This window comes from Gallinula chloropus (genome assembly GCF_964237585.1).
Source record: "Gallinula chloropus genome assembly, chromosome: 24".
Taxonomy (NCBI): Eukaryota; Metazoa; Chordata; class Aves; order Gruiformes; family Rallidae; genus Gallinula; species Gallinula chloropus.
In genome coordinates this window covers 1565085-1589875 of record NC_140109.1, presented here as the reverse complement: position 1 = coordinate 1589875, position 24791 = coordinate 1565085, and the positions used below count along the sequence as shown (strand labels likewise).

At 53.1% G+C, this 24791-nt stretch overlaps 1 protein-coding gene across 1 annotated transcript in view; it reads right to left on the bottom strand.

Annotated features, from left to right (window-relative positions):
• Window positions 1-62: 62 nt before the first annotated feature.
• The window catches only part of SORL1 (sortilin related receptor 1), a gene marked incomplete at its 5' end in the record, with an annotated part of 41644 nt that continues 16915 nt past the window's right edge, over window positions 63-24791 (bottom strand). Inside the window, 35 exons of the mRNA XM_084274893.1 lie at window positions 63-213; window positions 574-786; window positions 896-1088; window positions 1756-1862; window positions 2386-2560; window positions 3354-3518; window positions 3619-3738; window positions 4083-4267; window positions 4842-4938; window positions 5215-5297; window positions 5696-5768; window positions 6712-6816; window positions 7131-7243; window positions 7528-7697; window positions 8197-8323; window positions 9802-9930; window positions 10321-10470; window positions 11453-11608; window positions 11901-12035; window positions 12712-12843; window positions 12947-13078; window positions 13526-13633; window positions 13853-13975; window positions 15714-15833; window positions 16533-16655; window positions 17443-17556; window positions 17725-17898; window positions 18586-18724; window positions 19174-19420; window positions 20129-20220; window positions 20695-20826; window positions 21016-21188; window positions 22798-22883; window positions 23150-23278; window positions 23824-24010. Coding sequence (XP_084131019.1) covers window positions 146-213; window positions 574-786; window positions 896-1088; window positions 1756-1862; window positions 2386-2560; window positions 3354-3518; window positions 3619-3738; window positions 4083-4267; window positions 4842-4938; window positions 5215-5297; window positions 5696-5768; window positions 6712-6816; window positions 7131-7243; window positions 7528-7697; window positions 8197-8323; window positions 9802-9930; window positions 10321-10470; window positions 11453-11608; window positions 11901-12035; window positions 12712-12843; window positions 12947-13078; window positions 13526-13633; window positions 13853-13975; window positions 15714-15833; window positions 16533-16655; window positions 17443-17556; window positions 17725-17898; window positions 18586-18724; window positions 19174-19420; window positions 20129-20220; window positions 20695-20826; window positions 21016-21188; window positions 22798-22883; window positions 23150-23278; window positions 23824-24010 — 4775 coding nt within the window. The 3' untranslated portion in view covers window positions 63-145. The remainder of the gene's footprint in view (window positions 214-573; window positions 787-895; window positions 1089-1755; window positions 1863-2385; window positions 2561-3353; window positions 3519-3618; window positions 3739-4082; window positions 4268-4841; window positions 4939-5214; window positions 5298-5695; window positions 5769-6711; window positions 6817-7130; window positions 7244-7527; window positions 7698-8196; window positions 8324-9801; window positions 9931-10320; window positions 10471-11452; window positions 11609-11900; window positions 12036-12711; window positions 12844-12946; window positions 13079-13525; window positions 13634-13852; window positions 13976-15713; window positions 15834-16532; window positions 16656-17442; window positions 17557-17724; window positions 17899-18585; window positions 18725-19173; window positions 19421-20128; window positions 20221-20694; window positions 20827-21015; window positions 21189-22797; window positions 22884-23149; window positions 23279-23823; window positions 24011-24791) is intronic.

Here is a 24791-nt window from a genome sequence, read left to right as displayed (position 1 = left end):
CAAAGTGTATTCTTAAATTTTTTTTTTTGGCCCATATAAAAATAACATATTGCAACTCAAAGTGCATTTTTAAAATAAACAATCAACTATTTTTATCAAATAAAATATTTACACCATTTGGTTTTTTTACAGTCAGCAACGCGCTTCATGCGATGACCATGGGAACATCATCTGAAAATCCAGTTATCATGGGGGCTTCGTCATCCTCATCTCCTGGAAAACAAACCCAGGGCTCCTGTTACGCCTCCTCGTGGTTTCATGGGGCATAAGTGAATGAGCTACCAAAGCTGGCTGCAAAACCACCCCCAAAACGAGTATGTTGTGGCCTCGAGTGTGATCTTACCTGGCTGTTTTATCTGTTCTATTCATGTTTTAACTGAATTGAATCAGGGGTGTGCAGGAGAAGTCCCTGAAAGCAGTTCCCCTAGGATAGCTTTGGGCTCTTAGAGCAGGGTCAAATCCAAGGGGGGGGTTTAAGCCAAAATTTGGCCCAAAGCACGATGGTGAAGTTCGGTCTTGCACTGATTTCATGTCCTTATGACTGTGTGTGTGAAACCACTGAGGGCTACATACCTAAATCATCTCCTGAGGAGAATATGGCCGAGCCCAGGCGGGAGCTGTAGTGGCTGTTGGCAAAGGCAGTGAAGCTGTTCTGCAGCCGTCTGTGTCTCATGTACAGCACCACGAACCCAGCGCCAAGCGTCACCAGCAGCAGGAACAGTACCGGTACCACGATGGCAGCCACATCTGTGGATCTGCTGGCTTTTTCTGCAGAGGAATCTGCACCTAAGGTGAGGGAGGAAGGGAAACACCCTCAGCAACCCAGAGCACGGTTCTCCAGTCAGGCTTTCCCTCATCTTTCTTAAGGAGGGCAAGGAAAATGCCAGGGACTTACCAGTTCCTAGTTCATCATAGAGAAGCGTGGCCGGCTCCCCGCACATCTGCCCGCTGTAGAGGCAGCTGGCCTGAACGCTGAATGAGTAGTTGTGACCTATCTTCAGGTTGGAAACTTTGAAGAAGTTTTCTGTGGTGTTCCCCAGGTAAGCAGTGATGTTCATCAGGCTGTCGAACATGTGAATCTCGTAACCCTGAGAGTCGTAAAAACAAAGATGCAAACCCCAAATCAGTCAGCTGCAGGGGTCAGGCTTGCTTCTTCTGATGGGGCTTTGAAACCTGAATCTAGGTGTGATGAAAGGCACTGAGCTACAAGCTGGGAGCAAGTGATGTGGAGCCTCCTCCAGGCATCCCTGTCAGTGTGCCCTGACCTTGGCTGGCTGAGGGAGGAGAGAGGATTTCAGTCTGCCTGGTTCACTCTGGTCTTAGCATCCACCCAAGAACCCCCCAAAACACAGAGCCCAGTAACAGTGATGACTTTCTTGGCAGAGCTCACCCCCTGCCTGGGCCCTGACATAGAACATGACACAGATTTTCTATCAGCATCTGAACACTGACCACTCTTGGGTGCTACCGATGTCTCCTGGCACGGCAGGGCAGTGTGCCCTTCCCAGTCCCTTTCTGCATGGCAGCCACCCTTTTCCAAGGGGTAATTATGATCCTAAATGGTGATGACCAGTCAGATCTACCAGCTTTATCACCTCGGTTGTGACATGGACCGAAACGAGGTCTGTGTAGAGGGCTCGCTGGGGACACTTGATGGGGAGCAGAGTGGTGTGTTTGGGAAAGGAGCCTTACAGTGACCCTGCTCTAAGTTTCTCAAAGTGCTGCCTGTGGGACAGGAGAGACAGGGCAACTTACCCGGCTTTCATTGAAATTACTCTCCTTTAATGCCAAACTCTTCCAAAAAAGCAGGATGTGGTCGTTTTCTGTTATGATTTTTAAGGCGTCTGGGGCAGACAGTGGAACTGCAAATGAAGGAAGAGGGCAGGCAGGTTAGTTTTTAACACTGGTGATGCTTCTATTCTGGCTGAGAAACAGCAAAGGGTTCGCTTCTGAAACTGGGTGTGTTTTAGGGATGAGCACAATACTCCACACAGGTAAGGGCTGCGCTGGAGCTGAGGATACTGTGGGGCACAGATGGAGGTTTTCAGTGTTTTTATCCTCTGGTAGGAGCGTAATGGTCCTTCACTGCATCCATACCACCAAACAGGGGCCCTTCCCATCTCCCATGTAGGAGAAAAACTCCCCACCTATTGTTTGAGAGGCTTCACCTTGGCTGCTGTTGTGGAGTTTAATCACCTTCCCAGGGATCTGCAAGGAGACCTCTCAGAATTGGGCTTTGGCTGTGGGAGAGGGGTAAGCCATGCAGGAACCCTACAGCAGCCTCCAGGCAGGGCAGGGCGGGACAGATGGTGTGTGGGACAGGTGCTGCATTCCTTCTAGTGAAGAGTCACCCCGGCACCCACCCAGCAGTACTCTTTGCTTTACCTGTGTTGATCTTCATGCTGGATTCTTTGCTCATGTTCCCCAGTTGGACAATCACGTGGTATTTGCCTCCCGGTTCGAGTTTCTTTATGGTGTACTCCACCGTGCTGTTCCGGGTTTTCACTTTGTAGATTTTATCTGTTTTTCTCACTAAATCTTTAACTGCAACAGCATATAACTGCAGGGGGAGAGGAAAGGCAGACACTGTGAACAATCTTACCTTCCTGCAGACTTGCTAGCCATCTCCTACAATGCCAAGACACTAGACAGAGGGGCAAAATTCAAATTAAACCATGCCTAAGCTCTCCACAAAGCCTGGGAAGTGAGGTTTCAAGCCTCTTGCTGGACTCGTGGTGTCCCTGCCCAAGATCAGGGTTTAGAGGAACCTAACTGTTCCCCTACTCTGGGAAGAGAGGAGGGAGGGTGGGAGGAAAATCTCAGGTTGTATTTCGTAAGGAATCACAAGGATGCAAACTCTCCCGCCCTCTCGAGTGTTCCGGTTTTGCTGGGGAGATTTATACCTCCAAAGGTGGCATAAAAGCTGTTGAAAGTCTCTGGACCCAGAAGAGGGGCGGGAAGCTTGCTGAGAGAATGACTCGCCTCACTGGAGCGAGACCTGACCGTACGCCAGCGTGCCAGAAAACAGAACCAGGCTTTGTTGGGGCTGTGCTGGACTCCAGGGCAAAGCTGAAGCCCAGAGAGGTGTTTTAGCAAATGCCCAGATTCGCTCTGAGCAATGGATGTCCCAAATGTGACTCTTTATAGACACAATATGAATGTCATAGGCCTGAGCTAACAGCCAGTAATGTGAGGAGAGGAAACACAGGTCTCAGAAGTGTCAAGCATCTTGATGCTATTCAGATGGGGAGTAGGTCTCAGACTCAGTTCCCCATCAGCAGCAAGGCGCTGATCTGTCTTAGAGCCAGGGCTTTGGGTGCAAAGGGGCAGAGGGAGGCGCTGGGAGGTATTACCATGTCCTGGTCGGGCGAATCGTAGGGCGATTCCCACTTAATGACTGCGAAGGTCTTGCCGGTGTGGACCGAGTGGAGGTGCCGAGGGGGAAGCCGGTTGTCAGGGATCATCTTCACCACAACGTAGTCCGATGGTGGCCCTTGGTAGGGAGACATCACACGGACCTTGAAGGGATGACACAGTGGTTAATACTGTGCCTGCACCCTTTGGTACCGAACTACAGCCCGCAGTGCGGGTAGGAGGGGTGCTGGAGAAGGAGCCTACCAGAAACAGGTACTGCTCGTCCCGCTGCACGATCACAGTGATGTTGTGGGAGGTCGTGGTGGTGTTGTGAGGGCTCCTGTACAGCTCTAGGAAGGATGTGGCGTAGAAGATGCCATAGACCTGCAGAGGCAGAGCACAACAGGGACAGGTACAGGTTTTGGCAAGGGCTGGAGCTCCCACACAAACTTCTATCAGCTGCTGCTTTTTAGGGACATGACCCAAAGACCCTTTTTCCTCTGGGCATGCTCTCCTGCCCAAGTTCAAGTTGAGGCTGTCCACTCACCTCAGCACCCCCCACCCTAAAACCTCGGTCCCAGCTCTCATAAGACAGTGGTGGATTACAAGGCATAAACTTTTCAGTGCCTTACAATTCAGCCCTGTGTATAATTCCGGTTTAAGGTTTTGTGCCTGTTTTGAGCTAAACACTGTCCTGGCTGGTGAGAAAAGGGACTTGGGGGCCTTACCACGTTCCTCGGTCCGGTCCAGCTACACTCCACTGCAGTCTGGTTGATGGCCTTGGCTTTCAGACTTGGGGATGCAGGTCTTGTCCCACCGGTCACCACATGTACAAAAGACAGAGGGCTGTCGCCCAGCTCTGTCTTAGCCCAAGCAGAAATTTCATAGGGGGTGTGTGCTGTCAAGTTTGCCACTGAGCAAGAAGAGAAAGGTGAAGAGAAACGTGCACTGTTAGGTGAGAGGCAAAGCACTGCGATGGCAGGGTGAGAGCACTAGGAAGCGGTGAGCAGCATCCAACGGTCTTAGACAGGAGCCTTGGTTTGTGTTTTGATTTATTTTATGCAACTCCCTGTATACAGATGGACCCGGGACTTTGGTCTCTAACCCAGCCTGTGCTTTCCTCTAGCTAGGCTCAGCACACAAGTGTTTTTTCCAAACCAGAAAGTATCCTGATTAGCAGGGACACTGTGTCCGAGCCCAAGAAACTGACCTTTTGCAGACTAGATAAGGCACCACAAACAAAACCCTGTGTGATGAGGAAAGGCCAGTGCAGCCCTAGGGGATAAATCCCAAATCTGCTCGAAATCTCCCAAGTCCTAAGAAGAGAGGCCAAGGACTTGCTGGTTTGTCCCCTCGAGATTTACTCTTTCTTAAGCAGAAATTACTCAGTTGCAAGAAAAGAAAACAGAAATCCTCTAGCCTTTCATATCAAGGCACCTGTTTGGGGTTGACCAGAGCAGAATTTGAACACATTGAGCAGAGTTTACCTTTCTGGACAGACTTTTCTCCATCTATGATCAGGGTCCTTTTTTCCTGCCTGTGTGTATCGAACGTCCAGTAGATGTTCACGACGTAACCGCTGACCTGTGAGACAGCAAGGGCACACAACGTGAGATATCAGTTCAGCTGTTGGTGCAGGCAGTGGAAGTCTTTGCATTGGAGTTCCCACTTCCATTGCGAGCGCAGGGATGGTTGGGGAGTAGTAAGAAATGATTTGGCATGAAATAGCTAGTTTCAAAGGGTAAGTGCTGAGTACTGAAACAGCTGACACCTCAAGCCGTCAGTATTTACCATTTACCCAAGACTGGCTTTTTTTTTTTTCCTTTATCCTAGTTTCAGAAGTACAGGTAAAAATTTTACCTTGATATTAGTGGTCATCTTTAGGCTGAAACTTATGGAATCCTCACTGTAGCTCTCGATGTGAATGACAGGGGGAGGAATGGCTGGAAGGAAAGGGAGAACCAGCAGGTGGCACAAATCTTACTGAGAGGGGGCAGCTAAAATACAGGCTTCGGTTATGACAGCAGCCATCCCTCACACCGGGAATCCCCCATCTTTCCAGCCCCCCACCTCAGGTATCTCTAAGACACGTGCCCCTCAGAGAAGGTACCTCCATCCTATATGTCACCGAGCTCAGGTCAGCGTCACTGACCCGTGCAGGCTCGCCCCTGAACTTTGAGGCAGCTCAGGTTAAGCGAAATGGTACAGCAAAGTTGGCAAATAGTGTAAAACACTCAAGAGGGACAAATAACAGATGAGGAAGTGGTTATCTGTGCTGGTGCTAGCACTTGGGGCTTATAATCTGCCTTTTTGTCCGAGCTGACTGAAACACGACATTTACCTTTGCCTTTTACGGTGGTTATGGATTTGGAATCACTCCAGTTGCCCACTCCTCGACTAGTGACCGCAGCAACCTTTTCAAATAAGAGGGTTTAGTTAACGTGGGCAAATGTCTGCCATTGTGTAACACAAGCAGAGAGAGAGGTTAGAGCAAGGTTACGGACACGGCAGAGCTCATGGGAAAAGGACTTTGAAGCAAACAGCAGCTTAATTACTTGGCAATAAAATGCTTATTATGGAGATAAAGCGGACTACTTTAAGTCAATTAAAGGAATCTAAGAGGAGGGAGGTGTATCCTCTTTGCAGATAACCGCTCTCTTATGAGGTCTTTATGAGGAGTCCATCAAGATAAGGAGCTTTGGACTCTGTGTTGGCCATAGCATAGGTAAGAACCATGCTGGTCAAGTCTGGGTGAGCGCTGAATCCACTTCCAAAGATTTATTTGCAAGCAGGTGAGCACAGGAAGGAATAACAGCATGGGAGAGGAAAGGCTGTGAGAGCAACACCAGTTCATGGAAGGTGGAGGCTATTTATCCTCCCAAGAATTCCCCCAAGAACCCGTGCTCATCCAGGACAGACGATTTCCCAGAGCTCACTGTGCAGACTTTGATTTCCTATTCTTGTTAGTTCTGGCTATAATTACCCAGCTTCTCCCACAGGAATACATTCCCCACAGGCGGATCTGCTTCTTTTCCCAGTGATAGGGTAAGGACCAAATTTATCTCTGGCCCAGATCTGGTGCAATCGTGATGACATTGGAACAGGCAATTAGCAGTGCCAATTTCATAACAGAGCCTGGCCGCCTGGGAGAAGGAGCGAATCAAGGGCCCTGCTCCAGGCCTTGAAGCTATATCCATTAGCAGCTCAGATGCCAAGGCCCTGTTGAAGGTTGCCCTTAACGGGCAGGATTTTAACAATGTACTCTTTTAGCAAGTACAGAACTGTGTGGGACTCAGACCAGGCAGTGAAGGGTAAGGAGAGCATGCCATGCATAGGTCAGGCTTTGACAATACTCACTCTAACTGTGTATAACGTGTTGACCTGCAAGTTCTTGATCTCCGTGTAGTTCTTGGTGGTTCTAAGGGATGACCACTCCTTGGATCCACTCCTGCTGTATTCCACCTAGAAGCACCAAAACAAGGGATGAGGGCTACGTGGTCAGCGCTACTGTGGGGAAGATAGGTCCCTCCATGTCAGAAATCTCCATAGAAAGAAGCATGAATGCTTGGAAAGGGAGCCAGAAACGAAATTACAAACTTGAGGGCTGCACTGCTACCTACAGCAATCTCCTTTATGAAATGGCAATTTCCTGGCCTTCCCCCCTCTGCAGAGCCAGCTGCTTTCAGTCAGGCCAGCCCGTGCTGTTGTGAGCCCTCAGCAGCCTTCCCCATCCCACCACCGATCTGGATTCGGCCCCGCTGGGCAGCAGGACTCACGATGAATTCCCGTATGAGACCGTGGGCGTTCACAGGGGGACTCCAGCAGCCTGTCACCACTCCCTCAGCTTCTTTTTTCAGGGACAGCTGAAGGTTAAAGGGAGCATCTGGTACTAGGGAGAGAAATAGAGGTGTTAGTGATGGCTGCAGTCATGTGTCCGGGTCACACGGGGAAAAGCTGGGTCTCCCTGAAAGGCTGGGACAGAGGGGGAACAGCCAGGTGGTCCTGGCCTATAGGAGATGTTGTCTCCCGAGTCCCTTTCATCCCCTTTGGGGTTCCCCAGGTCTTAGGGAAATACTCCTTTTATTCATAACAGGGATCCCACCATGGCATCTACTTCCTAAGCTGGAGCAGTATGCATCAGGTCAGTGCTGTGAGCCGTGCAGGTCTGCTTACGTCCTTCGGGTGCCCGGAGGGTGATGAAGTCGTTGGTGTTGTAGACTCGGCTGAGACACTGCACTTGGACTTTCACCTGATAGGTACAGTCCGGCTTGAGGACTTTCAAAACGCTGTTGGTCTTGTTGCTGTGGGTTTCCAGAACTTTCCAAATGCTTTCACCAACCGTCCTGCACGAGAGAGTCAGGGTGCTGTTCAGTAAAGCAGGGGACACAGCTTGTCCCAAAGCTTCTGTCTATCCCAGCTGTGTTAAGAGCTTCCTGCCTGCTTCTCTTTTTAGTACAGATGCTCTTTGACAGCCTGAACTGCACACAGCTGAGTGACTCGTAAGCACCATCCTCAGAAGTTTTCCATAGCAGCCATGCTCTCATTCCTTGACTTTGTTCTCATTGCTAGTGGTCCCAGAGAGGCAAGACCCAAGCAGGGAAACAAAAATCCCCGAAATAGCCATGTCTGAGTAAGCAATCATCCAACTTTTCCACAAATGCCCCCCAGTTACAGCTATTCTGGGGCTCCTTTGCAACCCAATTTTAGAGGTTCTTCCTCTAAAAACGCAGCTCTCCATCCCCTGGGCCTCATTCTGCAGGGTACTTTTCTCTAAGCACGTGCATACCGATACCCACGCTCTGCTCCTCCTAGGCTGTACTTGATGTGAATATTATGGGGTACCTGTAATAGATGTTGTAGACACAGGAGGTCGAGGACATTCTTTTTGGCCGAGCCCAGGTCAGAGTGACATCACCAGAGAAATCAGCCGTCCACTGGAGGTTCTGGACTTTGTACACGATCGTGTCCTCTAAGCAGGGAACAGGAAGAGTTAGGAAAGGGGGGGAAAGAAGCCCTTTGTGCAGAACAGAAACAGGAGTTATGTTTGTAGCACAAACAACAGGCAGAGATAGAAGGCAGCGTTACAACTGAAGGGAGCATCTGCACCATTCGAATTTGATGTGTAATTGGGGTGGGTGTGATCCATGAAAAGCAGGCTCTTCCGAAAGCCATTCGGAGCAGGAATGAATATACCCCTGGTGCCCCTAGTTGTGCCCTAACCATCTGGCTCGCCTCTCCCATGTCATGCAAACGTCCCCCTTTCCCCCAGAGAACGGACCTGTAGCATCATTTTGTACTTGTGTAAGTGCAAACTGGTCAGTGTGAGCTACTTTTCTACTTGTGTGATGAATCTGTGATGTCCCTGTGAGCCAGCCAGGGCCTTTTGTTGCGTGCCTTGCTTTATCACAGCTTGCCTTTGGCAGCAAGGCCCAAACAAAGGCTGGTAAATAAGGCAGGAGTCCAGGGAGTGCCTTGGCATGTGCCCTGAAGCCAAACTGCCGCCTGACCTTGGGAGGATAAGAGATAACCCCCTGCGTAGGGGGTAGTGGCGCTGTGAAATCCAGCGCTGGCAGTGGTGGGACTGAAGGTGCTCATCCGAAATGGCCTAAATCCATGCCCTGCTCTTGCTGGGCTGTTCCCTGCTCCCTCCCTCCGGGGACTGCATGTCTGAGCACCGTGGCCTGGCCTCTCTCGGGTGCTCGGCTTCATTCCCAGCGCTGCACGGCAGCAAAGCAGAGCCAGGCTGCTGCCACTTTGCTTCCCCCAACCAACTGGAAATGGAAGGCAGCAGGCCCACAGGGCTGTGGGCAGGCCTGGCAAGACAAGCTATCTGAGGGAAAAGAGACCGTTTGCCCTTGGCACAGCAGCCACCCTGCAAATCTCCGCAGCTCCTTCCCCCTCCCCTGAACCTATCAGCCTCTCCCAATCAATATTTAATTAAAGAACTAAGACCTGATTGATGCTCCAACCCCCAAGCAGTTCAGCGGGAGAGCGGCTGAATCTCACGGCTGACCAGAGACAGCGATTGATCCCTGTTATCTGCCCAGGGCGGGCTGCAGCGTGCATCCTGCCTGCCTCCACGGGGCTGCTGGTGGGAGGACCAGCGATGGTGCTGGACTACGTGCCACGGCTCCCAGGGTCACCTTGCAAAGGAGGACAGAGCCAGAAACTACCACTTCACCCACAGGCCATGTAAAATAGACAACTTTGCTCCTACCCATCCTAAAGTTGTTTTCTGTGTCAGAGGCTGCTGGAAGACAAATTGTTCTGTGTAGAAACTGGCTGGTAAGTTTGTCCCAGCCGGTTATAAATTGGTGAGGGAGTAATTCAGACCACCAAACAGAGGCAGATACATCTAGGGTGTTGTGAGTTAAAGGTCATATATCCAGGAGAGTGTCTCTGTGGGTGTGCTTAAGGAATGAGAAAGGGGAGAGGGATGCTGCTTACCTGTACAGTTCCTCTCATCGCTGCTGTCTGAGCAGTCTAGATATCCATCACACCGCTCTGTCACCATAATGCAGGCCTCTCCATCCTCGCATTTGTAGCCATTAGGGCACGACAGGGTGCTGTGGGTAGCTGAAAGAGGCAGAAAAGGTTTCTGGACTCAGGGCTGGGACGTCCCCTCGCTGGGGAGCAGCACTGGGCCATTTGTGTGATGCTGGGGTGGCTGTGTGTCAGGGATGGAGCTCGGGCAGAGCGTGTCGGTCATAGGGCTATCTCCTGACTGCATCTTTTGGCTTGATTGCACACAGTGGCATGAGAACCCGGAGCTTATCCCACTGTAAACAACTGTTGGACCCCTTGTGGGAATGGCACTGGTTGTCTGGGCTTTCCATCCCTCCTTTTTTTTTTACTGTAAAGCTGCATTTATGGCAAGGAACACAACTCCTGGACAGCTCCCCCGTCCTGGCAAAGATCTCCCCGTGGGTATCCCGGCAGGGCGCATCCCCCCGGCCCGGCTCTTACGGCAGTTCCTCTCATCCGTGCCGTCCTGGCAGTCCCGCAGCCCGTCGCAGCGCTTCCAGTTGGGGATGCACTTGTGCAGCTGCTGGCACTCGAACTCGAACCTGCTGCAGCGTCCCGGGAGCGCCGGGGAAGTGGCCGTGGCGTTGGGTCCTGCACACAGCAGCGAGGGGAGTGAGGGGACCACCCCCCACAGCCCGGCCGGGCTGCCGCGGCGGCCCAAGCCTGTCCCGAGGCTCCGGTGCCACTAGATGGGGCTCTCCTCCCGTCCAGCGGGCGGGCGGCTGCTGCCGGGGCGGTGCCTGAGCCGCCCGGCTGAGGGCTGAGGACCGAGGAAGCGGCTGCTTAACGGGGGAGTCCAGCCCCGGCCCAGGGCTCGGGGGGCTTCGGGGAATCACAGCATCACAGAACTGTAGGGGCTGGAAGGGACCACGAAAGCCCATCGGGTCCAACCCTCTGCCAAAGCAGGGTCCCTAGGACAGGGCACACAGGTCGGTGTCCAGACGGGGCTGGAATCTCTCCAGAGAAGGAGACTCCACACCCCCTGGGCAGCCTGTCCCAGGGCTCCCTCACCCTCACCGGGAAGAAGTTCTTCCCCAGATTGGTAGGGAACTCCCTGTGCTCCAACTTGAGCCCATCGCCCCTTGTCCTGTCTCCACAGACACTGAGAAGAGGCTGGCCATTTCCCCGTGTCCCATACTTGAGATACTTATAAACGTTAATAAGATCCCCTCTTTGCCTTCTTTTCTCAAGGCTGAAACAGCCCCAGTTCTTTCAGCCTATCCTCATAGGGGAGGGCTGCAGCAAGAAGAAACCCTCCTCTACCTTCGTAGGTGTGAGCTGTAAAAGGCCCCTACAGCCCCTGCTCTCCATGCCCCTACGGAGCCCGAGACGTGGCATTGGGGCAGGGAAGACTGTGGCAGAGATTTGTGCCCCATGTGATGCTGGAGCAGCATCCCAGCTGGTAGCGGGAGGTCCAGCCCTGGGGAGATGGGGCAACGGGGCGATAGGGGCTTTTACACCAAGGTGTAATTTCACCCTATAATCTGGCAAGGCTCTGAGACCGAAAGGCTGCCAGTCCTTGCAGCCATGGCCCTACAGAGAAAGGGATGGGACGGGGATGACAAAAGCTTACGTGAAGTAGGGCAGGCTTCCTCATCCGAGCCGTCGGTGCAGTCCTTGTAGCCATCGCAGACCCAGCTGTTCATGATGCAGGCGCCGCTGTTGCAACGGAAGTGATTAGGTAAACATGTCGGTGGAACCGATGTAGTAATGGGATGAACTGGAGAACCTAAAAATACACGGTTCAGAGCCGATCTGAGAGGCCTGCTCCTGCTACGGGCTGAAGGCTGCGCCCGTTCCCAGCAGACAGGAGCCTGCCATCAGCGAAGGGGAGTGGGGAGTGGGCAGGGTGTTATGAGCCCAGTGTTTTCATTGGGATTGTATGGGCACAGCTCCTAATCAGGATTTCCAAAAAAAAAGATATGTGAGAGCGCTCACTCTGCCCGTTCACAGGGGGGTTTTGGAGCCATGTGGGCTGGCACAGCCCAGGGCTCCATGAGCAGAGCGCCGCATGCCCTTACCCTCACAGCCCTTCTCATCGGACCAGTCCCCGCAGTCGTTCTCCTCGTCGCACTTCCACCGGTTAGGGATGCAGTGCCCGTTCCCACACTGGAACTGGTAGTACCGGGAGCAGTTCGGGGCCTCTGTGGGGTTTTCTGACAAGGGGAGGAGAGTCCTGTGAGCCCTGGTGCTCTCACTGGTCTGCAGTACAGCTGACATGTGGGAGGGTCTCAGGCCAGGCTACAGCTGGCCCAAAGAGCACCACCCTGTCTGAGCAGCCCTTGCTCTTCACCACCAGCAGCATCCCTGTAACTCACAGCCCTCGCTAGCCAGTTGTCACCACTATGCCTTCGTGCTGGGTTCTTTGCAGCCAGACACCACCAATGATCTCAGAACCAGAGCTGAGAGCAAACTTTAGCTGGTGTGTGGCACAAATGGAGAAGCAAACCCTGCAACTCTGAAAAGAAGACGCAGCTGCTTTGTCTGGCTGGGCACAGCTCCTACAGCTACCCAGGGAACAGCAGTAAATATTGAGTTTGGCTAAAAATTGACTGTCTGCTTAGGGCTGGGAATCTGTGGAGTAAATGCAGTCACGTATGACTTAGCCACAAGATGTGCCAGCTTTGGTGTGTCTCACTTTACCTGCAATGTGAGGACAGCAATACCTGATCTCCACATAAGACACTCTGTGGTGTGCGAGTGGAATGCCACACACACGCTCACGTGCATGTAAGAGTGCCAAGTGAGACATGAAGCAGACAGTGTTCTGCACTCCTGAAAATCAAAGAAGGCTGGAGCTGCGGTGACAAGAGACCCTGAGGTACTGCTCACCACAGTTTGCTTCGTCAGAGTAATCGCCGCAGTCATCCATCCCATCACACTTCCACACCAGGCTGATGCACACGCCGTTCTGGCACTGGAAGCTGAACTGGTCGCAGGTCCGGTGGAACTCGGGGTCCTGGGCTGCAGGGGCAGCACAGAGGGGCATCAGAGGTTTAGTGAAAAAAACAAGGGCTGGAGGGAAGCTTGACCTTCCTTTTGCAAAGAAGCCCAACACCCCACTTACAGCAGCCAGCGTAGTTGGCATCTTCGTCTGATCCGTCTCGACACTGGATGATGCCATCGCACACCATGGAGTGGAACAAGCACTGCTGCCGGTTCTTGCACACAAAATCCATGTAGCGGGTGCACAGGGGTTCTGGAGAATTGGAAGGTCAGGAGGAGAGGGGCCTGCACCTCTGCTGTGCTTGGCAGCAGGCACATCCCCTGCAGTGATCAGCACAGACCTGAGCACAGCAGCTAGACATCAGGATGTTACAGAAAGTTTCCAAGTGAAACTGTTTGTGCTCTGTCCCTGCACAGGCTGCCCTTGCCCAATAACACATCAGGGTGCAAGTGGGTTGGCAAAGGCATCAGGAAGGGTTTGGTCACCTCCCTGAGCACAGCTGCTGACAGCCTGCCCTCCCTGTCCATCCCAGCCCTGCCTGCTGTGCCTTTCGCTGACCATCTCATTTCCCAGGGGGCTCATGAATGCTAACAAAGGCTTTCCCATTATCTTATGGGGGCTTTTCTCCCAGCGAGACAGGCTTTGGCAGACCAGACTGTGAAGGGCTGTCAGCCAGCTCCCCATGGCCCCAGTACTCACCACAGTGCTGCTCGTCCGAGGTGTCGGCGCAGTCGTTGATGCCGTCGCAGTGCTTGCTGGTTGGGATGCAGGTGCCGTTCGGGCACTGGAACCCGTTGCACTTTTTCTCTGGAATTCAGAATGGGGTGGGTGCTGTGAGCTGGGTTTTTTTTGACAGCTGCTTTGAGTGAGCTACAAAAGAACGTGGCACAGCCCCAGCTGCCTCCTCCCTGCTTTTGGAGGGACAGGAACAGTCCCCCTGAGTTTGCCAGAGGTTAATTTTGATGAGTTAGTTGATAGAAACCCCTCCCTGCCCCGTGGCAGAGCCCCCTCCGCGTGGCACGTTACCGCAGATGGCGGGGTCCTCGTCGGAGCCGTCCTGGCAGTCGGCGTCGCCGTCGCAGGCCCAGCGCTGCGGGATGCAGTGACCGTTCTGGCACTGGAAGCTGGAGGCCTCGCAGGTGTGATAAACTGCTGGAACAGAGCCGGGGGCACCGCCTGAGCCTGGGGTGCCCCTGCCTCCTCCCTGAACTGCAGTGTGCCTCGAGTCAGGACCCCCCCACCGTCCTCCCAAAGCTCTACCCAGGCTGGGAGCCCCTTCCCCTTTGGTCTCAGTCTGTGGGGTGTGTGTGTGGGTAAAGGTGGGTGTAATGGCTGTGGCATCTTGCTGGAGCCGGCAAGAAACACCACAGCGAGAGGGCAAGCCTTGGTGGAGCCACAGGCTGCCCTGCACAGGGCAGGACAGACTCCGAGGCGAGACTTTTCCATGTTGCCAAAGCGAATTAGAAACACACTTCTCCTTGGGTTTCCCAGGGAGTAGTGCCCTGGCTTCCCTGAGGCTCCTGTCAGGAAAACATCTGCCTACGGGTTAGCTTTGGTTGAAGGCCAGTCTGCGTTGTCGCTTTAGAGACAAATACAGCTCTTCAACCAGGAGAGCACTCATGGTTCTTGAGGAGAAAAGCAATGTTCAACTTAATTAAATCGCACGCTGCTGGGTTTTAGGTTAGCGAGTGACATGCTCCTGCAGATATTTCAGAATACTACAGTCTCGTGGCAGTAATATTCTATTAGGCATTCAGTGTGAAATGTAATTATTCTAGATAAGAGCAATAATTGCAGCTGGTGAAGTCAGATGAAATGTTTCTCCAATAATTGTGATCCTCTCAGATAACTTCAACTTCAGGCTTTACAACCCCGATACGCTTTTTTTTTTTCCTGAAGTAGGTTCCTTTCCTGCAGTAATTCTCTCTGGAGAAACTCGTACGAGAGATAAGTGATACCAATATAAATTAAAGCTCCTTATATCACCCTGCGCTCGGAATACTAACGACCAGGATCCCCAGTGCTGTGCCATACACCCCATGTGCCCCAAGCTGGGCAGATGCTGCAGGGAATTGAGCACGTTGGAGGTCAGAGGCCTGAAAGGGATCTCCTAGATCCCCCCTGTGCCAAAGCCCCACGGCAGCAGGTAGTCCCACTGCCTGCCCCAACAGCTCCAGGGCTGCAGCCACAGCAGCGATGCTGCTGGTATCCCTGGGGGCTTCTGCCTCTCCCTACCCAGGGCTCCCCCTGCTCCATCTCTCTGCTCTCACAGGCTGAGCTCAGGCAGGTGGCATGGAAGGCACTGCTTCTGTCCCAAAACCTCGGAGCAAAGTGAGGCTGCTCAGAAGAGAAGCCCCATCCTGAGCTAAACCTGCCTCTGCTCCAGAGCAGCTGCTGGCTGGGGGAGCTGTGAAGGACGTGCCTGTTTCCTGCAGTGTGTGTAACGGGCAGGGAACCGGCAGGGCTCAACCTGTGAAAGGTGATTGGTGTGCCCCAGCCTGTTTGCTGTCCCCTGGAACAAGGGAGCCCTTTTTTTTGTGCAGAAGCATCCTTAGGGTGCCTGCTTCGCCCTTTGATGTGCTCCAAAGGCAGAGCCACCACTGGCTGGTGCCTGGAAGGTGCATGGCCCTGTGGCCACTGCAGCAAGGCGTGCCTGTGGCTGCAGTCTCACAAGTAAAAAGGAAAGCAGTGTGTCTGTATGAGCACAGCAAAGCTGCCAGCAAATTCACAGCAATCCCCAAGGCCTGTTGAAAGGCGCTGGAGGAAAGAAACCCTTTGTTTTTTGGAGCATAATGTCACCATAGCTGAGCTGCAGGCTGCCCTGCTGACAAGCAGGGAAACTGAGGCACAAGACGGGGAAGGTTATTGATCCCTTCGAAGCGCTTACCGGTGCAGTTGGCTTCATCAGACCAGTCCCTGCAATCATTATCACCATCACACATCCAGGAGAGGCGAATGCACATCCCTGAGCTGCAGCTGAATTCATCATTTCTGCACTGGTGAGCCTCTGCAAACAAACACGTATGATTCAGACGTACTCAGGGCTGGGGGAGAGGAGGAGGAGAGGAGGAGGAGAGCTTCACATGGGCTATTGACTGAGGAGAGGAGGCTGGTATCTCAGAGGCAACAGGCAAAACAGCCCTGCAAAGCAGACTCATCTTGAACGCCTGCTTTCCTGCCTCGTCCCTAGCCCTGAACAGGCAGGAGCCTATGACCTTGCTGTTTGCCAGCCCCTTCTCTCCTTCAGTTCAGCACCCTGCATCTCCAAATGGATAAGCTGGAAGTGGATGGTCACAAATGTGGCACCACTGAGCAACCCACGCCTCCCGTGTGCCTGCTGGGCAGCTGCCCAAGGTCGCTTTGGAATCTCTACCAAATATTTGGCTTTGGGTAATCTCTACCAAATATTTGCTCCTCGTCTTTGGCCAAGGAGCAGAACAGGAGAGCTGGATGATAAGGGGACAAACATCTCCCTGTTGGGCCACAGTGAGGGGAAGAACCAGTGCACAGCCTTACTCTTTTCTCCTGTCCCCTGTTTCCCAGTCGATGATGGGAGGGGGCAGCTTGTTCGCCTGGATAAACAGGGATCTGGCAAAACACTGCCCTACCCTACAGCATCTAATGAGTAGCACCCTACCCCACAACACTGCCAGGCTTCCCACCCTTGCACAGGGACAGAGACAGAGGTCTGAGGGAGGGCACTCACCGCAGTGACTTTCATCGCTGTTGTCCCCACAGTCGTCCTCTAGGTCACATTTGTAGGACAGTGGGATGCAGGTCCCCGAGCCCTGGCAGCGAAACTGGGTCTCGGCGTCACACACGGTGGTGGCTAATGCGGTGCAGAGGGGGAGGAGGTGGAAGTGAGGGTTAGGTGATGGCTCCTGCTGCCCAAGCATGTGCACCAAGCACAGGGAATTGAACACAGAGGACAGTGTACCCTGAGTTTTGCTCAACACACCCTGAGTTACTGTTAGGGTGTTTTACTGTCACTATCTGGCACCACTGTATGTAAAGCAGAGCAGGGAGGTGTTGGCTGTCTCTCTGTCTGGGGATTGGGACTGAAGCCCACCACATGCCCTCACAAGCCAGGGGCCTCCACAGGCTCTGCACTTTAAACCCAGCCCTTTTGCCCTGGTGCACTAAATCCAGCCCCTTCCAGCGTCACAAAGCCTTGGAACATCTGCCCCTCCTGCACACGCTGCTCCCTAATTCTGCTTGAAAAGGTGACTTCCACCTTTAATGCGTGAACTTGACTCATTAGCTCAACGAGCAGCCAGCCAACAGCAAGTCACATTCTGTCTGTGCTCTTTTCCTTGGTGTTGGCTGTGCCCTCAGCTGGCCTCAGGAGACAATTACTGCAAGAGAGAAACACCCACTCTCAGATGAGAGCTGGAAATGTTTACACCTGTGCCTGTCAAAGGGGGGACAGTGGCCCTTGCAGGGGACAGCTCATCAGACCCGCTCCGGATGTGTGCTCAGGGAGGAGGAGAGTTGCACCCTCAGTGTGCCTCCTGCTCTCTGTGATGATCAAGGGAGTGCAGGCTGTCGGCTCGGGTGCAGTGCCGACACAGCAGGCAGCTAAATCTGGCCGGGCGAATGCCGCCCAGGACACTCACGGCAGTTCTTCTCATCGCTCATGTCCCCGCAGTCGTTGTCGTTGTCGCACTGCCAAATGCTGTTGATGCAGTTCCCATTGGAGCATCTGTACTGGTTCGGCAGACACGTGTTTTCTGGTGCAAGAGGGAAAACAAAAACAAGCTGGCACGAGGCATGACGCCGCGCTTTTAGATGATGGGGGCGTGCTCCTCCTCACCCAGAGGGCAGCAGCAAGGTCACGCTGTGACCGCTCACAGAGGCAGAAACCCCCCTGGGAAATAAAGAACCGAGCGTGGGTTTACCTTCCTTTATGCAAGTGTTGTTCTTCATGAGGTAGCCGTGAGGACAGTCGCACCTCACCTCCCCCGTGGGCAGCACGGTGCTGGATACCCCCTCCGGGCACTTGCAGCTCCTGCCGTTGTTTGATTTGGGCAGGCAGAGCAGGCTGCAGGGCTTGGCGATGCAGGCGTTCTCCCCTGGCACGAGGAGGAGGAAGAAGGGGGAGCCCATCAGGAAAGAGGGCTGGAGGCACCGTGGGAAGCCCGATGTCACCTCCCACCCTAGGCTTGAGGTTTGGACCCCCACTACCAGCCAGCTCTGCCACACCAAGTGCTGATGGTGGCCTTAGAAATGCACAGAGCCATCTGCTCCGGGGAAACTGACAGCTTTTAAAGGTCCTGCCAGTCTCTTGAGGGCCACTGACTGGCCAAGCCCTTCGATGGACTCAGACCATTTGAAAATGAAGCCCATCCCTTCAGTGCAGGGCCTGCCACCACCTTACCGCAGCCCAGATGGGTGGCTAAGCGGAGGATAAAGTTGGTGCAGCTCTGAAACTCTGTATTTTTTGGGGGTGTACAGCACTTTGCAGGGAAGGGCTGTGGTCTGTGACCTAATCTGTGAGGCATCAGTGCAGCCGACTGCCCTAGGGACTCTCTCCCTGATGGGGAGTATCTCTCCCAGCAGCAGAAAAGCTGGGTGCATCACTTGCAAAACGCATTCCTTGTGATGCCTGAGCACTTCAACCCCTGCAGGAATGGGGATATATCCAGGCTTATGAAACATGCTCTGGGATGGCACAGCATGTCCCTGGGAACCTGTGGAAGTGGGGGATGAACACATTTCTAACCAGCTGGAAGGATCATCCGCACGCTCACGCCGATTACCTGTTGTCTTTCCTCTGTAAAAGATCTTCATATCCATGATCCCGTTTAACCGGCCGACTAAGATCTCCATTCTTGAGCCACTGGTTTTGGATGCTCTGAAAATACTCAGCTGTGACCAGTCGTTCCAGTAGATTTCGTTCTGAAACACAGGCTTTGCTCTTAGCATGAGGAGCAGCACGGCCAGGGCTCACCTGTGCTAAGCCACCCTAACCCACCTGGATGCATGGGGCAATCCAGAGCATGAAATCTCCCCAGCCCAAGGGGCAGGAGGAGGGGAAGACCTGAGCTGTGATTTGGTTGGGATCAGAAGCTGCAGACTGGCAAAACAGTGCAGAGAAACCAGCAGAGTGCAGCTGCTGGGAGAGCTGCGTGCGTCTCTTGGATGCTGGTCCTGGTTTTATCTGCCCCCATCCTCCTCATTTTGGGGGTTTGTGGGAATGTGCCAGGAGCACAACAGCAAGCATCATGCCAGCTCTGAACCCAGCACGCTCAGCGCTCCTCTGCCGCCTACCCCGTGCACACAGCACCCTCCCAGTGAGTGTGCTATGGAAACACACACTGATGGGAAACCTGCCGCCCCACACGTACCTTAAAAACAGCAATGGCATAGGGGTGAGGGAGGCTGTCCAGGATCACAGATCTCTGCAGCCCATTGAAATCGACCCTCTCGATCCTGTCCATGTAGGCTTCAGTCCAGTAGATCCAGTGGTCATCCACAGAAATGCCGTTTGGCCACCGCACGCCCTCCGAAACGATGCACCCAGCCGATGACCCGTCCATGTCGCTTCTGTAAATACCAGCTCTGGAGTCTCCCCAGTCTGTCCAGAACATCAACCTGTCAACAGGCAGAGGGGTTGTTCAAAATCCCAACAGCACAGCTCACCCAAAGGAAACGGGTCACAGAGCAGAGGCTTGAATGCTTTACATTCCTCGTCTCTTGCAAGGCACACTTTTGGGAAGGGAGTTCTTTGCAAGCCTAATGAATGCCTACAGCGGATCCAGGAGCAGCACAGGGGCTGATTTAGCCACAGGTTCTGTGGGCTACCTGGCGTGGAACTGCTTTGCTTTAGTGTGTACAGCCAAGGGCAACTCAGGTCTGCCAGTGCCATGCTTGCAGCACAGCTTGGAACGGCACAATTTGTATGTGGCCTTTGAATTTAAGCGTGGCTCAGTCTTTCACGCATCACTGCAGCTTTCCCCAGTGACCAGACCAGTTTTACTGGAAGGAAAAGTGATTTACTACTAGGGATGTATGCACAGGAAAACAGCAGTTTAACTGAAAGAAGGAAGGGTTGGTGATCTCCGCCCTGAGGTGGCTTTAGTTGGGCAGGACTGAGAGCAGTACCCTGTGGCTCTACCCGAGGGCAGTGCTCACAAAGCTTCTTGAGAGAGAAGCTGGCTGGCAAAGCTTCTCCCTCAAGAGAAGGAGGGACTGTACCAGCTGCAGGAGGGGCTGTATCAGCGCAGTTCCCCTGTACCAGTGTGGTTCCCCTAGGGACCAGCAGGGGTACCCAACTACCTGTGATGCTGGGTTTTTCCTTACCCGTCGCGGGGAACCAGAGCCAGGGCTCTGGGCCGTTCCAGTATGGAGGAATTGAGGACTGTGAGCCGCAGGTCCCCGTCTGGATTGGCAACCTGGAGTGGGAACCAAAACCAGGAGAGGCGTGTTTGCCACGGGCGATGCGGAGGGCAGTGGCGCTGGTTAAAGTTACACCAAATCACAGCAGGTAATTACTGCTCCCTAATAAAATAACTGCCATGGGCACAGTGGCTGTAAGGCTGGTGATGAAAGTGGATCAGTGGGTGTGTTTATGGAGGTTTCAGTGTGACAGAGCGAGCAGCCGGCTGCCGCGGTGCCCTGTCTGTACCCCCTGTGTGTGCTGTGCAAGGATGGTGCTTCCCCCCCACCCATCTCGGCTGCACGGTTCGGCCTCGCAAACAGACCTTGGGTTAAGTACACAGGGCTGAAGGTTATCGTACCCTGTCTGTGTTTAGATCCAGAAAAGCAGCAGATAAGGGTGGATGTTCAGTAAACACTTGAGGGCAGCAGCCAACTGAGGGACCCCCCCAGAGATGCACCGATACAGTCACCTCTCTGTATAGCTGTACCTCAATTTTGGGAATCCCAGCGTTGACCCAGTACAGCAACCGACTGAGAGGTTCAAAGGCCAAAGCTTCCACGGTTTCCAGCCCGGTGCTTATGATGATTTCCTGCCCAGAGCTGCCATTGAGACAAAGGCGCTGGGGAAAGAAAAAACCCAAAAGTCAGAGTAAAAGGTGAGGAACTTCAGCAAACTCAAGGCAAGAGTCATCAGGAGGGTGAGGCAAACCCTAGCAGATGGCTTGGGAAGAGTACCCGAGGTAAACAGTTGTGTTTGAGGGTGAGCATGCAGCTCCTGCCCTCTGTGCAGGGAGGCAATGACATCTCACCTGTATGATGTCGAGAGTGACATCGGCCCAGTACAAGCAGTTGTGGTCGTAGTCAAAGTCCAGAGCAACAGCCCCTCGCAGCCCGGCCAGGGGCAGCTCCTCGCTGATGCCAGAGGCGAGGTCGTAGCGGTGGATGGAGTAACGGGTGGCATAGAGAATGAACTCGTTCTCCTCTGCAAGAACAGGGAGAGCCTTGTTTAGGCAGCTCAGGATGGTTTAGGCAGCTCAAGGGGCAAGAATAAAATACCAGGTAGTTTTTTTTCTTACCCCTGGCCGCATGTTTTCACACCTCAGGGAGGGAAAGGCCCTTTGTCTCAGGGGGATGAGGTTAATGAGAATGTGCTAATAGCCTTATGTGGGTCCAGGGAGCACACTGCTGCCATTGTGTGCTCTGAAGGAGGGCATAAGGACAACAAAAATCTCTCCTGACCCTGTCCTGCCCACATTAGTGTGCTGCCAGTTGGAAACAAAGTGCTGATCCCCAAAAATCTCATTAAAAAAGGAAAAAAAAAAAAGGGCAGGTAGGAGGGATGTAAAGCTGCGAGTCCCAGGGGACATCATCACCACAGAACATATCCCAAGGTGGGTTTTGTTTCCGAATTGCGCCAAATCCAGTGTAATGGGATCCTAGCCTGGGACAAACTCTCCTGGGCATTAGCACACTACTGGTAGCTAGTCCAATAATGCTATTAATGAGTAAAAGCTAATGTCAGTAAGTAACCCTGGCTGTGCATCCCTAATGAGATTATACGGAGATGCGAAACAGATACTGTACATGAAAGTGTTACCATGGTGCGAGCCAACACGTATCTGAAGACGATCGGCAAATACTCTGGGAACACGGCACTTCAAAGCCCAGCCCGGTGGGGACTGCGGGTTTATTTTTCAGGCAGCAGAGCCCTTCTCAGCATGACTAACACAGCTCTCCAAATAGCTCAAGAGGGCTCCGAGGGGTGAATACCCTGTGGGGCTCCGAACGAGGAGGAGCACTAAGCACAGCGTTGGCACGAATCCCAGCAGAGCGAACGCTTCCCCAGGCACCTGCTTGGCCCTTTTGCACCTGGAGAATCTTCTGCACCCTGAGAACCCTTAGGATGGTGCAGGGAAAGCTCATGCTGGGGCAGGGGGCACTGGCTGCTCTGCAGCCCCATGGCTCTGGTGCCCTTACACCAGCCTCCTCCTGTCTCAGGCTCGCCCTGAGCTGCTGCGGCAGCATGCTGATCACGCAGCTCGTGATGGCAGATTAAATTAAAGCTGTAATGAGCAGAATGCAAATAACTCTGGCAGCACAGGACTGTTTCAGCGCCTGTTTGAGGGAAGAAAGCAAGGACGGAGGCGAAGTCAGGCAGGCACAGGCCTGAGGACTGAAGGGCAGCCTCTGCCCTGCTCTGACCCTGAGTGGCCCATGTCCGGGCTGCACATTCCCAAGGGTTTCTCCAGGATGGGGTATTGTGGCTCTAACTCTCATCTTTCTGGTGGGATGCAAGCCAGTTACAGTGAGGACCTAACTGGGATAAGAGGGTCCCTGCTCTCTGGGGTATCAGCCTGCTGGGATTTGGGGAGCAGAGGGCTCTGCACTGCGGGGTGAAGCTGCTCCTGAGCAGCTCCATCAGAAGCTCTAGACAGGAGATGATGGATTTGTAACCCACCAAGGTATTCAGCTCCCATGTCATAGGTTTTGTCTGAGAGACCTCCAGGGATCAGTGTGTGGCCCCTCAGGCACCAGCCAGAGGTTTTATCAACAAAGCTCTGGTCCCCAAAGCAACCCCTGTACGTACTCACCAGCCAGGGGGCACGGCACCAGCTCCCCTTCGAGCCGTGACTCGATGTCTCCACCTGTACAGGTGTCTCCAGAGATCTTTCGGTAGCTGCAACACATACAGCCAGGCAGTTTATTTCAGGGCAACTTTTAACACACCATTACTTGCAGCTGGAAGAAGCAGCAGTGCATAGTTACAAACCAGGCAATATCCAAAACATGTCCAAACATGGGCTTTTGGTGGGGTTTTTTTGGTAGCACTACTCATGGGGTGTTTGCCTGTGGGTTTTGTGGTTGTTGTGGGCTTTTTAATTGCCAATAGCATAAATCCTAGCACCTGGAGGATCGGGTTCCCCTCCCGTGTCCAACACATACCCTCGAGTCTTCTTGTAAGTTGAGCCAACAGGACAAGGGACAGGTGGGTCGTACGGCTTCCCAGCAAACTCAGGGTCAGGGATGCAAACTTCCAGTGATAAGTCGTCACTCAGTTTAAAGCCAAAATCGCTGCAAGGAGAAGAGAGTTGTGAGGAAGGATGGGGGAGGCAGAGAAAATGCAGCTACGTTCTACTCTTCATTCCGCTCTGTTTTCACACAGAATTTGTTAAGAACCCAAAGCATCTCAGAAGTCCCTTTGTTTATTATCAGTGTTTAGCTATATGCTTCCTAAGTGCAGACTCCAGGTAAGGTGACACAGCTGGGCAGGTTGTGTTCCTGCAGCTAAAAGGCCACTAAGCACTTTAGCAGAGGGTCACTCTATGTGATGGGAAATCATCTGCCATTGTTTGAAAGAAGGTGATGGATTAACAATACCTTCCTCTTCTAGAGAACCTTTCAGAGGCTCCCAAAAGGCTCTAAAGACCTTAATTAAGTCTCACGCCCCGTTATTAATGAAAGGATGTTTTCAGTCCATTTAGTTTCCTCTCCCCTATAAAATGAAGCAGCGATAGGCAGAGCTAAGTGCATTGGATGTTTGTTCACCCTGAGTGATTGGTCACAGATACTTACCTCTGACTTACAACCCAGGCTAAAAGAAATTAATAGGTATTTACCACTCGAAGTCTTCCCTTGTACAAGAGCAGTTGGAGACCATGACGGGCCTGTCAAAATCCTCCCCGTTGAAACAGGTCGCGTGAGGAGTCCTCCTTTTGAAAACGGTTTTGTGCCCCAGCAAGCACTCGTTGCCCCGCTCGTCGGAGGGCGACCACAGCTTGTAGTCGTTCTCTGTGCAAGGCACCCCTACGGGAAGCAATCAGGTTGGGGTAAAGAAAGGTGCAGCCTTTGCGGCACCCTGGAACCAAGAGAGCTGCAGTGATGCCCAGCTGGGATGTGCCCCCCTGGGACAGGGGGGGAATGCAGGGAGCCTGGGATGTGGGAACAGCTCTGGGGCTCTAAGGAGGCTGCATTAACATCAGCTTCTGGCCATGGCTAATGGCATCGAGACCAGGGATGCTCAGGGTGAGGGCAGGTGGGCTGGCCCCATGATAACACCCCTTCCACCTCCCCATCCTCCTCTGGCATGAAGTGAGCAGGTTTCCCTGGCCTGCAGGGCTCCAGCCCTGGCCCACAAGAAAAGGCAGAGCAGAAAGCTTTCCTGCCCCGCTCAGAGCGTGCGGCGGCACCCGGTGACAGGAGGCAACAAGCAGCTCTGTCGTGGTTCCTGACAGCGAGTTTGTGATGCCTCATTTAAATGAGCCGTTCTGGTTGCCAAACAGCTCTGTTTCTAGCAGAATGTCAGGGGAATCAGTTATAAATTTTAGTCAAGCAAATTCCTCTGCTGGGTTTAACTGCTCTTTGATTAAAATGCTGCCTTGCAATCAAAGCTGAAACGGGTTATAAAACATTCATAGGCACAAGCCTTCAGAAGGATTGGGTTTTGTGTTTTTTTTCCCCTTTTCAACAAATCCCACAGCAGGGAGGGAGGGAGAGGGTTTGGTGAGGGCACAGGGGATGCGACTGCCTTTGGTGTCTGTCCCACACACGGACAGGAGATGCGAGGGACCAGGCACCCGAATACAGG